The sequence below is a fragment of the Apiospora aurea genome (genome assembly GCF_038362705.1).
Source record: "Apiospora aurea strain CBS 24483 chromosome Unknown utg000004l_segment0_segment0, whole genome shotgun sequence".
Taxonomy (NCBI): Eukaryota; Fungi; Ascomycota; class Sordariomycetes; order Amphisphaeriales; family Apiosporaceae; genus Apiospora; species Apiospora aurea.
The window spans coordinates 3,322,496-3,337,692 of NW_027117391.1; the positions used below are offsets into that span (position 1 = coordinate 3,322,496).

The 15,197-nt window shown below is 55.2% G+C and overlaps 5 protein-coding genes across 5 annotated transcripts; 4 read left to right on the top strand and 1 right to left on the bottom strand.

The window, feature by feature from the left end:
* Positions 1-1,798: 1,798 nt before the first annotated feature.
* Positions 1,799-3,065, top strand: PG986_005829 (short chain dehydrogenase; the record flags this gene model as incomplete). Its single annotated transcript, XM_066842051.1, has 4 exons — positions 1,799-1,919; positions 2,215-2,685; positions 2,741-2,868; positions 2,928-3,065. The coding sequence occupies 4 exons, from the start codon at positions 1,799-1,801 to the stop codon at positions 3,063-3,065; spliced, it is 858 nt and encodes a 285-aa protein (XP_066701913.1).
* An 885-nt stretch (positions 3,066-3,950) lies between these two features.
* PG986_005830 (methyltransferase domain-containing protein) lies at positions 3,951-5,454 on the bottom strand (the record flags this gene model as incomplete). Its single annotated transcript, XM_066842052.1, has 6 exons — positions 3,951-4,392; positions 4,487-4,504; positions 4,558-4,765; positions 4,825-4,838; positions 4,926-5,036; positions 5,171-5,454. The coding sequence occupies 6 exons, from the start codon at positions 5,452-5,454 to the stop codon at positions 3,951-3,953; spliced, it is 1,077 nt and encodes a 358-aa protein (XP_066701914.1).
* Positions 5,455-6,878: 1,424 nt separating this feature from the next.
* Positions 6,879-9,524, top strand: PG986_005831 (uncharacterized protein; the record flags this gene model as incomplete). Its single annotated transcript, XM_066842053.1, has 1 exon — positions 6,879-9,524. The coding sequence occupies one exon, from the start codon at positions 6,879-6,881 to the stop codon at positions 9,522-9,524; it is 2,646 nt and encodes an 881-aa protein (XP_066701915.1).
* Positions 9,525-11,746: 2,222 nt separating this feature from the next.
* PG986_005832 (uncharacterized protein) lies at positions 11,747-13,133 on the top strand (the record flags this gene model as incomplete). The annotated part of the gene is made up of 2 exons (XM_066842054.1): positions 11,747-12,410; positions 12,532-13,133. The coding sequence occupies 2 exons, from the start codon at positions 11,747-11,749 to the stop codon at positions 13,131-13,133; spliced, it is 1,266 nt and encodes a 421-aa protein (XP_066701916.1).
* Positions 13,134-13,975: 842 nt separating this feature from the next.
* Positions 13,976-15,151, top strand: PG986_005833 (uncharacterized protein; the record flags this gene model as incomplete). The annotated part of the gene is made up of 1 exon (XM_066842055.1): positions 13,976-15,151. One exon carries the CDS (start codon positions 13,976-13,978, stop codon positions 15,149-15,151), a length of 1,176 nt encoding a protein of 391 aa, XP_066701917.1.
* Positions 15,152-15,197: the final 46 nt, after the last annotated feature.

Sequence of the window (15,197 nt, forward strand, 5' to 3'; positions counted from 1 at the left end):
GAGGCTCAATTGCAGACAGGGTGCCTTATATATACTTGGTCTACTTTTCATGTATATAGCCCACGCAGCTCAACCCATATCACATGCAAGGCTCTGTAAACATGATTCGAAGGAAGACAAGAGTTCCAGTCTTTGCCGTGCTGTTTCCCGTATAATTCTACCTAGGTTCACGGGCCAAGAAGGATAGTTTCTACAGAATGCCGCTTTGCAAGCCCAAGCTGCCACATACAATAGACGATCCAGCTCTTTGGTCGGGCAGACCTGGTAACCATAGGAAAGGGCGGCAGCCGGACAACTCAACCCAATGTCCGGGAATGGATTGTTGTGATGTTCTGGGATGGAAGCCCTGCAAGTAAGCACTCTGTGGCGCCCAGGGCCTAGGTCCAGACCTTTTTCTGGATGGTCCCTGAAAATGTTCTCAAGTTGCCATGCGGATTTAGGGTTGAAGCGGCGCGATCTTTGTTAGTCAACACGCAGATCTGCGGCGTTGTTGCTAAACATAGCTTGGGCCTGGCTAGCAGCTTAGGGTATCGCAGATACCCTTCCGCCAAGCCCTTGAGTTAGTTGCCGTAGCGGGATCAGCTGACTGCTGGGAAAATAACACAGAAGAAGACTGTTTACAATAGGGAATGCGACAGTATATGCTGGTGGTGATGTTCTTGGATCTGGCATGCAGATTGAACGGCGCCGGTGGGCTTCCGGTAGTGGTCACATCGAGTCCGGCAATCGGAGCCCAGCATATTGAAGCTTACCTGCGGACCCTTTCCGGAGGCAATGCCGCAGCGGCTCTTGCTGCTCGCAGGTCGTGTCTCGCTGCTAGTGAAGCATGTAGACTCTACAAACACTCGCGCTTTCAATGGCATGCCGAGCACCGAGCTGTGCCAGACGATCAGAGCAATAACATCACTTACTCTAGGGTTGTCGCCCGCCCGCCTCCCCAGCCGGGATCCACGATGGACGAGACAATGTTGTGGAGATGATTCGCAGTGGCTCGGGACCGACTGAGTAAGGCCCCTCGGACTCGTAATAAGCAACGTGAAAAAGCGAGCAAACAGTAGCAGGTAGGAGGTAGCAGTCACGGTTGTGCACCGTCTTAAACTCAGGCGCACTGGCCGGGGTTAGGCCTCCAGGGGCGGGTAGCCTGGCAGACTGGCAACTAAGCACACGGTGTGCCGGACGTCCAGCTTGGATCCAAGGCGCCCAAGAGTCCCCATAGCTCTTGAGACGTCCGGACAACCAACTTGAGACCGGACTAAAGAAATGCGGTCCTCTGGCCAACTAGACGAGCGAACCTTTACACCGTATCGATCCAGCAACTCAAAATGCCGTACAGTGGGGGGGGTTTGGCTGACATATCTCTGAGCTAGCAACAGCTGCTCGAGTGCTCGGCCCTCTCTGCCTGGTGTTGCGCTGGCTGTGTGTGTACCCCGTCAGTACGGCTTCTCCAATCTTGTCCGCCGGCCGCGAGATGCGCCGGAAGGGAGCAACACAACTTTTTCACAGACCCCCAACCAGGCGGCGCAGCGGGCTTGGGACGAAATGGCTTTGCAAAGGGGGGCGTTCCATATGTTGGACGGATCGCAGAGTCTGATATATATATATGTATATGTATGTATATGTATATATATATATATATAAGCGAACACACACCGGCATCACTCTTCTTTTCCGTTGCACCATCTCATTCAGTCCATTTCAAAGCCTTCTCTACTTTCAAAAGAATAAGCCAGTTCATCATCAACAAGCTACAATATTTTTTTTTCTAGATTTTTTTAACTCCTTTCATCCATATATCAAAATGCCTGGAGCTACTACCGTCTCTGCCCCCGCTGGCACCAGCAAATACGATGAGATCCCAGGTCCTCTGGGTCTCGCCTCTGCCTCGCTGGAGGGCAAGGTCGCCCTCGTTACCGGTGCCGGTAAGTCTAAAACCAATTTCACAAATGCTCAATCTGCCCCTGCCCTATCCTGTCGGCTGCTGGTGCTCTGGTGCCTATGCTACTCCTGCTGCTCCAACCCGGGCCTAGGAGGAGCCACCCCCACCGGACCTCCGGTGCACCCCCATCCTAGTCTCCGACAGGGGTTCGACTTGCCCCGTTTGGCAAGAGCTGTTGTCTCAACTGCGCAACACACACTGCATGTCACTGCTGCACAGCATACCCATATTCTTCCCGCTTGGCAGGCACAGCCCACTAACGCAAAATGTGAATCCAGGTCGCGGTATCGGCCGCGAGATGGCCATGGAGCTCGGCCGCCGCGGCGCCAAGGTGATTGTCAACTACGCCAACAGCCAGGAGTCGGCCGAGGAGGTGTGCGCGGCCATCAAGAAGGCCGGCTCGGACGCGCGCTCGATCAAGGCCAACGTCTCGGACGTGGACCAGATCGTCAAGATGTTCGCCGAGGCCGTCACCTTCTGGGGCAAGCTCGACATCGTCTGCTCCAACAGCGGCGTCGTCTCCTTCGGCCACGTCAAGGACGTCACCCCCGAGGAGTTCGACCGCGTCTTCCACGTCAACACCCGCGGCCAGTTCTTCGTCGCCCGCGAGGCCTACAAGCACCTCGAGGTCGGCGGCCGCGTCATCCTCATGGGCTCCATCACCGGCCAGGCCAAGGGCGTCCCCAAGCACGCTGTCTACTCCGGCAGCAAGGGTACTATCGAGACCTTTGTGCGATGCATGGCTGTTGGTGAGTACAAACTCTATCCCGCTATAGAGTACTATGATAGCTAACAGATCCCCAGACTTCGGTGACAAGAAGATCACTGTCAACTGCATCGCCCCCGGTGGCATCAAGACCGACATGTACCACGCCGTCTGCCGCGAGTACATCCCCGGCGGTTCCGACCTCGACAACGAGGGTGTCGATGAGGTAAGCTAACCACTCTTGTTCGTTCTCAGTAAAAGCCCATTTGACCAACGACGATGCAGTACGCCGCCACCTGGTCTCCTCTCCACCGTGTCGGTCTCCCCATCGATATTGCCCGTGTCGTCTGCTTCCTCGCCTCCAACGACGGTGGCTGGGTCAACGGCAAGGTCATCGGCATTGACGGCCACGCCATGATGTAAAGCATCTGAGTCAGTCGTCATCGTGTGTGTTGATCATCGCCTTTCGGAAAGTTACCCGTGACTAAGGGGAGGATTTCAGTGCCCATCTTTGGTGGCCCGGCCCCTTCTGTCGTCTGCCCCTGTTGTATATTATATCCTGTTTTCGCCACGCATACAGCGCCTTCACTAGGTAAAGAGAATTTCATAGTCATAGTCATAGTATAAACTATTGTTAGACTTCACTTGCCGCTTGTTCTCCATGCTTCCCACGAAACGCATCCAGATTGGTCGTTTCTTAAGTCTTAATTTGCAATTATAACTTTGAAATACTGTGTAGTTTCGACTCTTCTAATAATAAAAAACACACCGACACATTTATAAAAGAAATAAAACATTATTGTGTCCTTTTGCGAAACGTACGCCGAGTCCAAGCCGGACTAAGTATAGTCGACGCAATACTTTCCGCGGAAGCTGCCAATCATACCGGCGCCAACTTGCACCTGGGGATGGGATGGCTTGGCCAAGATGGAGCTAAGCATTACTACTTGATTGCGTGCGAAGCAGTCAAGATATTTGCGGGTTCTTTTTATTTATCGTATCATATTATATGAAATATCATGACAGTGGAAACTAGGCTGATGCATTTTGCCCGTACCCCAGCACTTCCACTCTAAGGGCATTATGGTTGAGATTCTTTTCTTATCCCTACGTGCTTCCGGTCCTGTGTTCCCAAATTTCACTTTAACTCATCACTCAAACTCCACGATCGTAAATGGCGGGTCTGCGATGAACGTCTCCCCGCCGAGAGTCGATGTGAGCTTTCCGACCGGTTCTATGAGAAGCAATCTTCGGGCAGAGTTGGCCTTGTACAAACGTTCTTGATACCGATGGACTTCTTCTGGACCATCAGCTGGCTTCTGGAGGCTTCTGGCCGACTGTGATGGTCATCGGCATCCACATATGCAGGCTGGTATCGGCCACGTCCCGGTCGAAGTCGTGTATGACGGCGCTTATGTCACTCTGCGATAGGCCTAAAGACTGTAGTGGCCTCAGCGCCAGAGGCTCCACGATTTGCCGAAGGGCGTTCTGGAGCAGGTAGCCGAGCCATTTCCCCCGCGGGTGGTCTGGCCACGGGCCTATAGGGGATTTATACATGACCTGCCTGACATTGACAAAGCCTACTTCTCTCAGCGCCTGCGGTAGATTCCAGGCCGTGTCCAGGTCGAAGCCGAACTTCTCTTTCTGGGATTTGTTGAACAGATAAGCGGCGTAGGCGAGGCCGTTCTCTGGAGGGATCGGTGCGTCATCACTGAAGACCTTGGTCTGCATATCTTTGAACTCGACCCAGCTAAAAAGGTAAGGCATGTATTAGTAGCGGCACGCCACGATCCTCATGGAAAGGAGCAGATTATGCGAGGCGTATATGGCGGTATGCGGCTTACCCTCCAGGTCGCAGGTTTCTAGTACACATCAGCCTCGCACACTGGAACCGGTCGCTTGATAATATACTTACGTCAGGATCGTTTTCATCAAATCTTTTGGTCGCCTGAGATATGGAGCCACGCGTTCCAAGTGAATAAGATCGCTGGGCATATCGCTGACCCCTTCCAAGTCCGTTTCAATATCCGCAAGGCGAGTGGTTAAGTTAGGAGGTGCGAACACAGGCTGGATGGGTGAAATGTCCATAGCGACCACCTCCGCACCCGGAAACAACTCAGCCACTGCAAGGTAAGCAATTAGCACATTACACATACTCAAACCAACGTTGGTGAGCAGCTACCTTCGGAAGCCCATCTGAACGACGGTTCAATTGTATCAGTCAGAGAGGTATGCATGGCAAAAATCAGGCATCTGGCCCAAAAGAGAAGATGGCAGACTCACCGGCCATCGCCGCAGCCGAGATCGACAATCTTTTGAGTTCCTTCATCGATTGGGGATATGAAGTGGCGTCCGTCCAACAGTTCGCTGAATACTTCGCGCAGTTCTTCTTCCCTGGCACAATCCAGCTCATCATTCGGCCAGGGATACGGTTGTGAGCCTCTGTACCGGTGATACCGCCTTGCCAGACTCGTCAACGACCTGCTTTTCTTCACTGGGTGTCGAGAGAATACGAGATGTGAGAGTACCTTCCATTCTCAAAGTTATGCTGGACAATGCTGCTCGTCAAGGAGCGCCAGTCGTCGTCCAGCGTGTCCCCCAGCTCACTGCTGCCGCTGGCGGTGGAGCGAGCGGGCCGCGAGGTCGCATGCTCCGAGATGAGCTCTTCTAAGCCGGAATCGTCGAAATCACTGGCAGATCCCCAGTCCGGGAATGTCGCATGGGCATTGTGGGCTGTCGAAGCTGAACTCGCGCCGTCATCCGAGGCGCTACCGACTGCGGCAGCTTCGTCAGTGTCGCCTCGGTCTGTCATGGCCGTCGACATTGGGCGTTGTAGGATGGTCAGACGCCAAGACCGTGGAAGAGCAGGGGGGAGCCACGGCCCTAGTTATCCTACTCCAAAGATAAAAGATACGGAGCCAGCACAGCACCGTATAAAAGGGAGGGGGAGGGGAGAGCAACTCAACAACTATGCTTTTGGGCCATTGACACCAGCAAAGAGTCACATAAAGCAGGTAAGCTCCGGCTGAGGTGTGACTGAGACGAGCGACCTTGATCTTATGTATCCGGGGGAATGGCACCCGGAATATGCATCTGGTCTGGACCCTGGGCTTTCTCCTGCAGCTCTGATGCAGTGTCCAATTTCCAGATCCTGCGTATGTACTCCAATGCCCCCCATCGTTCCCCCTTGCCTTTTTGAGCTTCTGCCCTCTCTTACAGCTGTTGGCCATTACGAGCATTACTACGGTACTTGCGGTTATGGGTTCTTCTGTTGTTGCTTTCAGCGCTAGGACAATCCACACGCACTCCGCTGCAACGTCTTTTGTGAAGAGACGCGGCGATTGGACCCGACAGGCATAAGCTTGGAACAACTGGAGCAATCAGGCAAACATCTAGGTATGCATGCGGCAATATAGATCGGTCAATGCGCACCTTACTCGGCCGACGAAAACGAAATAGTGCACAGAGCAACGGTCTTCAGACTCTGGTCTTGGCGATTAAAGTCGACTCGCATTAGGAGCAACACGTCTCAATCTCGTGTCGATGGAGTTTGTTAATGGATGGCCGTGATGGTGGCACACACCCCTCCCCGCCCATTGTGGCAGGTGCGGACTGCTAGGTCACCTCGGAATCACCTATGTAGGTTAAATAAGCTGTGCCTAAGCTGTGGCTGCTAAGTGGCACAAAAACAGTGCAGCCCCACCCGGGTCACCAACAGTCATGATCTCATTGGCTTCTTGCTGGCACACTCGCATTTTAATTGAAAGCACTTAGCGCTTTGAGTGCAAAGCAAAGTACTTGGGTACGCGAGTCGCGTCTCTCGATGGGGAAGGCGCGTCTTGGAAAACAGCCAGGCCTAATTGAATCACCTAGGATTGTCTGCACACCTATTTTGGCCGGCCTGCTCTTAGGTGTACTACTCCCACACGCCCCGGCCATGAATTGAGACGAAGCATTGAAGCCCATTATACATACATACTGTACCAAACATTCTTCTCAGGAAACATACCTACCCAGCACCAATCCGTCGTATCTCGGTTCCTACCGCAATGCCCATACCCTCCAGTGTACTCTAAGTGTCGAACGCCATAACGCACACGGATACTTTGGACGCGTGCCTTCGCTTCTCGCTCACCACCTACCCGACCGGTAACCCCCCCAGGACTCGAGTCTACCCTGCAGCATCCATGAATTGGAGTCTGTAGGTAGACAAGTCGCGTTTGGATTATCTTGAAGATGTATCTACCACGCGAATTCATTTCGAAATTGTACCTACACCTCCAGAGAACCCGGCATCCCCTCTCGCCTCCCGTCTTAGTCCTCGTCGCCCTCGAGCCCGATGCTCTTTGCGCCTGTCGAATCCTGACCCGCCTGCTGAAACATGACTACATCCCACACAAAATCCATCCTGTGGCAGGATATGGCGATCTCGAACGTGCAGGCCAGGAACTCGTGGCCCCCATGATGGAAACCCGCGGCGGTAGTGGAGGACTGGTCATCTGTCTTGGAGTGGGCGGCATGGTCGACATGGGCACGATACTCAACCTCGAAGTGGAAGGAGAAGAAGCCAGCTTCAACGGCGTCGAAGTCTGGGTCTTCGACTCCCACCGGCCTTGGAACCTCAGCAATGTGTTCGGCGGATACCCACTGGAGCCCCCTTCCGAAATCTCGTCGAGTTACAAGTCACGAGCACCGGAGGGCGTCCAAGCCGGGCGAGTTGGACGTGCATACAAGCCTGGAAAAGGAGGTATCATTGTGTTTGACGATGGTGACATTGTGGAAAGCCTGACTACCGAACGAGATGCGTATCTCGCCCTCGTGGATATGCCTGACATTGAGGACGACGATGATCTGTATGGCGACAGTGACTCAGAAGAGGAAGAGGAAGAGGAGGAGGTGCCACAAATAGAGCAGCCTAGACCTGGCCAGAAAAGAAAATCATGGTCAGACCGGGATGACAGTAGCGAAGACAACGATGACAGACCAAAGCAAAGGCGGCGGAGCAACTCTGTAAGTGACCACATCCAGTATGCAATTTCAGGGGTTAACATGGCAAAGTCAACTCCTATACCCGACGCTCCACGCCCTGCGCCTCGAGGCCTTGTATCTCTTAGGGATCCCGGGATTTTCTCGGACGATGCAGAAGACCCGCCATCAGCAGCTCAGCCCCCTAAACGACCATCGGCCCGCGCACTTCGAAGGAAGCTCTTGCGGATGAAGCAACAACACGAGACGGTGCTGCGAAATTACTACCGCATGGGAGCGTCATATTCCGAACCTATCAGCGCCATGGTCTACTCCCTCGCGTCGGAGCTCGGCAGGGAGGATAACGATCTATTGTGGCTCACAATTGTTGGCGTCACCTCTATGGAACTCTATGGTCGTTCGTCTGCCGGCCTGGCTGTCACTGTCCGCGGATCCGACTCGAAACCAATGTCTGGCTGGATGGGCGTCCGTGGAGCAAGGCTGCGGCAGCTTCTCCGTGACGAAGTGCGACGCCTGAACCCACCTGAGCTTTCTTCCCAGAATGGAAGAGTCTCACCTGCAGAGAATGCAGGCATCATCCCAACCACGGCACGCAGTCCCGAGGACACATCCATCAGATTATCACCTGAACCAAAGTTTCTCCTTATCAGACACTGGTCGCTCTATGACAGCATGCTGCACTCACCCTACCTGTTCTCCAGGTTGCGGATATGGAGTGACAGCGGGCTCAAACGCCTACACAAGCTACTCGCAAAAATGGGCGTCAGTCTGGTGCAGTGCAAGCAAAGCTATGTCCACATGGATATGATGTTGAAGAAGGAGTTGAGAACTAAGCTCCTGAAATACGCGTCACTCTACAACCTGGATGACATGGTCCCGGCAGCAGAGACGGACGGTCGCGACCGAGCAGGGGCAAAGGACGGCTGGGGATTTGTCCGCAGCTGGGGTTGGCGTGCGACGCTTTCTGCTCAAGACGTCGGCGTTGTTATTGGTGCACTTCTCGAAGTCGGCAAACACAATCACGGAGCTGGCGCCATATCAAGCCAGTCTCTGTCCCACCTTGCAGATGCGGGTGATGTGGCCGACGACCACGGCTTTGCTGAGAGCCAGGAGTGGGTTTCTCGCTTCTGGGACGCCTATGATGCGCTCGAGGATATAGATGCCCTTAAAGCCGGTCTGCCAACGGCCCAGTATCTGCACAGGGCCATCTTCCGCACCGGCACCTCGCTCATTGGCAAGCGACAAATCAAGCACCTGCTGGCCTTCCGTATGTGTGTCATCAAGGACGGGCCGGACGTGCCGCTATTTAGTCACCCTGCCGCTTTGACCAAGCTGGCGCTTTGGATCGGCGAAGCCCTTGCGGAACAAGAACGCGACACCAATGGCAAGCTGGCGCATGGCGGTCGCGGCACGCCTCTAGTAGTTGCGAGCCTGAATGAAAGCCGTGGCGTGTATGTTGTTGTCGGCACGGGTGGCGGCGGCGGCCCGGATCTTGCATTCCTCGATCGGGAGGGCGCCAAGGAGAAGGCCGCGAAAAAGGAGGCCAAACTTAAAGAGCGCGAAGCCAGACGCAAGGTTCAAGAGGAAAAGCGAGCGGCGAAGAAAGCGGAGCGCCAATCTAACAACAAGGAGGACGACGAGGAGGACGATGAAACAGAATCGGAAGGAAGCGACCTCTCGGACTCGGACGCGGACGAGGATGACGAGGAGGAACTCGAGGAGAGGCGACGCCGCGGTTACGGGCTCAACAAGTTTGGCAGTGCTTTCCAGGATGTGATAGCAGAAACCAATGCGCGCGTCCGCATCGACAGCTTCGAGCACTGCGTCGTAGAAGTGCGGAAGGAGGATTTGGCTGGTTTCTTGGAGAGCCTGAGTTCAAAGGCCGTTGTTGGATAAACAACGAGGCCGAAGAACAGGCCGGCCGGGGGTCTTCTGGAAAGGTTGAGGGTGCCATTTTCAAGCATAAGAGCATATTGCGGCGCGGCGTTTGGGGCGAAGGATCGCTATGGTTCCGATATACCTGCTTCCGTACAATTCTTTTTTTTTTTTTTTTTTTGCTTCAGGCAGCTCTTGGTCTTGTACGGGCTAACTGGGATGAGGAGGATCGATCGAGGAGGACATTCACGATGCATGGATAATGATGGAGCTTTACGATAGATATGACCCGACTAAGTGGTCGGACTAATATCTATGAATGGGCGCAAGTAAGTACTTGCTAGGGCCATCGACAGCACCATGATGGCCTGCCTGCAGGCCTCCTGAACTTGTTGAAATAATATACACCGAATGATAAGCACCTCATCTCTTGATGACGCTCTGACATACTGTGTGTTTCTCACGGGTCGCCTGAAATCAGTTGACGCTGTTCTGCAGAGGCCTAATGAATTGATATGCATGTAGTCATGTTGGTTAAAAGCTGTTGGATTCGAAGAACTTGCAGTTTCCGTCGTGGGACTCTCTTCGAGTCGAGCAACCGGATGCCTGCCGGGCAAGCCAGGTCAGGTAGAACCTGAAATCGAGCTCAGCCGTTGTGTTGACAAAACATATATCAATAGCAATACAAAGATGGCGGCTTCTAGAAGGGGTCTGTTGTCGGCTGTGGCGGGACCAGATCCAAATGAAGCAATTCCAAATCCGGTGCAAGGTTTCGCGCAGAGCACCCGTTTTCGTCACATGTGGCGGGTGGCCACTGCGGTAGATGTGGACGATCCGAGTGAGTGCAGCAGTGCGTATGTGTTATGGGGGTTTCCAAAGTCGATGGACTAGCGGAACGAACGTGGGCTATCGTTCTTGCACAACAGGGGCGCCACAGGTCTCAGCTCAACTATTACCGTACATCACTTACACGAACGGACGGTCAGACTAGCCGATAGATAGGCGGCATCCCGCCAAGTCGATGATCAATAAACAGCAAACTGTACGTATCTGCACACCTAGCTACTTTACAACATACCTACCCAATCCAACGTCCAATCGGGCCGTACAGCAACTGATCGGTTACGAGCCGGTAAGTAGAAGCGATCTGGCGAACTTGCTCATGCCGTGCAACTGAACTGAGGGAGAGGGTGCAGTGTGCTCTATTAAATAAATGCTTGTATTAGTATGCACTTGTACACTAGGTAATAATAAAGGCATGATCTCTAGTTTGGTTGGGGTTAGGCCGTTTGAGCCAAAGCAAGCAATCAATCAATCATATCTCGGATTCGTAGCACGATTTCACCGGATTTGCCCCGCCTTCCTTACACCCGCAGCAGCTGCTATCTGCTCAGCTGCTCCCCCAAAGTCTGGAGCATCCGACAACTGCATTTGATCAGATATGTCTCTCGCATAACCATGGAACCTACATACCTAGATAGGCCATTGGCTAGCAAGCAAGCAAGCAAGCAGATAAGGCAGAGTGGCCCTGTCGACAAAGTTTCGAGGACTCGTGTTACTGCTGGAGACGTGAGTCGCATTTCCTTCGTTTGGCCTCGCTACGAACGGATCTTCACATGGCGTGTATATAAGTAAGTCGCACGTGTGTGTCGCACAGGCTATCGCACATGTCAACCTCCCCAACTGCATATGCAGTCGTGTTTGGCCGCCAGGTACTGGAGAAACATAGAAAAGCGGGAGACAGGGATCTCGAAAATCTGACACGCCGGATAAGGCCATCCGCCCACTTTCTTTCGTGGATCGCATCAAACGATCTCCATCCCTATTTCTAGTGCGAGAAGAGGCAGTTGTGGTGTGGCTACCTACCTACCTGTACCAGAGTAGAGCCTCAAGAATCGTGCCTACCCCTACCCACACCGCAGCGCAGCAGCGGAGGTTTTCTGGCCCTCTGTTTTTATTTTTGCTTTCGGTATATTAGCCCCATTGCCTTGGGCCTTTTCTTTCCTTCTGATTTTCTCTGCCCTCCTCGGTCGTCAAGCCTCTCCGAACTCTACTTGTCTGGTAAATATGGGATACAGACTCTAGCCACGCAAGCCACCGCACCCACTAGTCGGAGAGAACACGCCCCCCCCAAAACAGCCGAGCGTGAAGGATACAGACAGCGAGCGAGTGCTACTGGCGTACTGGCGTACCGGCTGCCCGTATAACAGCTGCGGCTTCCCTTCCCTTCCTGTCCACCGAAGATGGAGCAGATCGATCTTTCAACCTTGGCTGGAGACATGTTCAACATGCTGGTGCCCGAGTCGGTCTCCTCCAAGGTCTCTTCCCTGCGCCTGAAGCTGCCTCGGAAGACCGCCAGCATCAGCAACCTCAAGAACGCACCTCCCCCTCCGCCACCCTCCCGCCGGCGATCTGCCTCGACCTCCATATCGGCGGCCGCCCCCAACACGTCGTCCAGCCGCACCTATGCTGAGACTGCTATGATTGCCTCCGGGTCTGCCGAGTCGCTAATCTCCGAAGCCGAGTCCAATGCCACCACTCTTTACGCCTCCAGCAGCACCTCGTCTTCCACCCGCACATCGGTGAGCAGCCGCAGCAGCCTTGCTAGCTTGGACTACAGCAGACAACAGCTCCACCAGCAACAGCAGCAGCTACAGCAACTACAGCAACTACAGCAGCTACAACAGCTGCAGCAATATTACCCACCGCCGCCTCAGTACCAGCATTACCCCCAGCAGCAGCAATATGGTGCACCCCTAGCGCCCGTCCTGGAAGAGCAACACTTGAAGCTCATGCAACAGGCGGCCCGGAAACAAATAGTCAGGGACGAGCGGCTGCCCGCCGGGAGCGAGTCCCATGAGAGCCGCTGGTCGCCTTCAGGTGTCAAGTGGAGATATGCACGCCAAGGTACTTAACACGCTTTATGCACCCACTTCCGCCCACTTCTTTGGGGGCTGACTCGCTTCTCGATCCCTTTTTTGACATGTGATTGGGGAGCTCCTCCACTAATGCACTTCTTGTGTGACAGGTCAACATCTCACAGCCATAGCTTCGGAAGAGCTCGACGACGCCTCCTTCGAGCGCCGCTCGTACATCGACGGCGTCGCCTACTATCTGCGCGCATGTCCCGACAACCTCAACGAGCTGGAGACGGACATCCTGCTGCGGTCGGCCCCCTTCCTGGCGGAGCGACCCCGGCCGACACGTAGGATTGCGATTCGGCGTCCGACGGATCGGGGCAAGACATTCCTGCACCGCGGGGTGCAGCAGGCGGTAGCGCTGGCGATGGTGGCGCTGCACGCGATTTGGTGCGCCGTGCTGATCATGGGGCGCGTGGGCGTCCAATACGAGCGCCAATACAAACTCTCGAGCCAGATTGTGGCGCACGGGTACTGGTTCGCCAACAGCGTCGGGAAGCATAGTGTGCACCTGAGCGCCCGGCTTCAGAAGGCCGGCGACGGCAAGGTCGGCCAGATCTTCAGCGGTCTCGTGGCCTGGACGATGGAGAGCTTTACGGGCGGCATCCAGGACGGCTACGGTGACGGCATGGTTATGATACAGGGTCAGACCAAAGCTGGGGCAAAGAAAGCCGCCCTCGAGCAGGAATACCTCCACGAACACGAAGAATAACGGCGGTGTGCATACATACCAGCCAGTATGAAGCCCATTCTCTCGCCCTGCTCTTATCTACTATCTCGTTCGCGCTTTGGGATTCATTCATAAGCGGCTGGATCGGCGATGAAGCTTTCGGGGAGAAGGGAGAAGAGGCGCGACTAATGGTAGGGAACGTAACCAGTTGGAAACACAAGAACAGCCAACCAGCCAGCGATGCTTTCAGCAACAACAGCCAATAAGCAAGCAGCGCCCACTATAGATGCGTTGGTTTTGGGGTTTTTTTCCCCTTCTTTTTTATCGTTTTCTTTTGTCGGTCGGTCATTACGAATCATCACGAGCGTCTACGAACATTTCGTCAAACTTGGGTTATTCAAAGAGGCTGTAGAAGTAGGTTTTGGGATTTTCTCTCTCCCTCTTTTCTGTTTGATAGAAAACCATACATACAAGGCACTCGTTAGGGATAACCCAACCCCCCACACTCTGGTTGGTAGCATGGATCGCAGTGAGTGTGTGACCAAGCACATGATGGTTCTTGTTGAGGAAGCACATGCGCTTCATGATTGGCAGACCGACAGACTGCTTGCTACCCAAGCCACCCGGCATTAGTGGAACACTGGCTGGCCGTGGGAGTCACCCCGCCCCAGCCAGATCGGCAACAATCACTAATAATAATCAACCGGTAACCTAAACAGGCAATTGCCTTACGGACTGACTTACTACGCTCAATGTCGATCCCGACTTGAGCTGCTGCTGCCTGCGCAACACCTTCACTTCTTATAGACACCGTTTGAACCGAACGTCACAAGAACGCAGTGCGCATTCGATCAGTCTCTTCTGTCATCTCCAGCAAAACAAACATGGCTCCAGTGTCTCTCCTGTCGCTCCCGCCCGAGCTTCTGGCGCTGCTGCCCGACCACCTGCACACCATCGAGGATCTCCTAAGCGCCGGTTCCGCCTGCCGGGCCCTGCGCCACGCCATGGACGCCGCCCGGCCAAGCACCATCCTGCGCCTGGCCGCGGCCCAGACGCGCGTCTTCTTCCGCCCTTCGCCACACTACCTCGTCACCGCAGTGGCCCGAGAGCTGGGCCACTGGGCCCGCCGGTCCGCGGCCAACGAGCAGCGGCTGGCGCTCTGCTTCCGGGAGGGGCTCGACGGCCTGCTCGAGCTGGCCACCGGCGAAGCAGACTGTGGTCTGACCCTGGCGCGCATCCGCGAGCTGCACGCGCTGCGCTTCTCCCTCATGAACCCCGTCACCGACATCATCGACAAGTGCGTCGGCGAGCAGTGGTACGCCATCCCGGACTTTTGGAATGGCGGCGCCGACGACGCCTACACCATCGACTCGGCGCCGTCGGAGACGCTGTTCCACCTCGCCATCTACGGCGAGCTGTTCGGGCCGGACCTGGACGCCGTGCTGGACCCGGACGCTCACAAAGACCACCGTCCTCTAGCGCCCGAGACCCGCATCGAGTACGTCAAGTACGGCGTCCCGGACTTCGCCTGTCACCTCCACGGCGAGTACGACCCGCAAAAGACGCGCATCACCACCCCGCCCGACGCGCGCCGCATGGTCTACCCCACGGGGCCCTACAAGAACAACGACTACAACGGGCCCAACCACAACCTCGCCCTGACCTGGACCATCGACAGCAGCCGTTTCCGCCCCCGCCTGGCCGAGATGCGGACGCAGGTCGCCGGCTGCGCCGAATTCCGGGACGGCTGGAAGCCGCACTGGCTGTACGTGCCCGCGGACCACGCCCACAACGAGTCCGGGACCCCGGGCGACGCGGCCTACGAGAACACCTGGCGCCAGCGGCTGTGGGAGAACGTCATGGTCTGCCAGGGCCTCGAGGGCCTGCAGATGCTGCTGCCCGGGGAGGCGCGGGCGGAGCGGTGGGCGGACAAGGTCGGCGCGTGGCGCCGGCAGATTGAGAGGCTGGAGCGCGAGCCGGCGCTCGTCAAGGTCGGGAGACAGGCGACGCTCGTGTCGCCGTATCTGCTGGGCGATTTGCGGGTTTGTGTTAGCGGATAGGTGGGCGGGTCATAAACGTCCATCCTTTGGCCTGCTTATACATGTA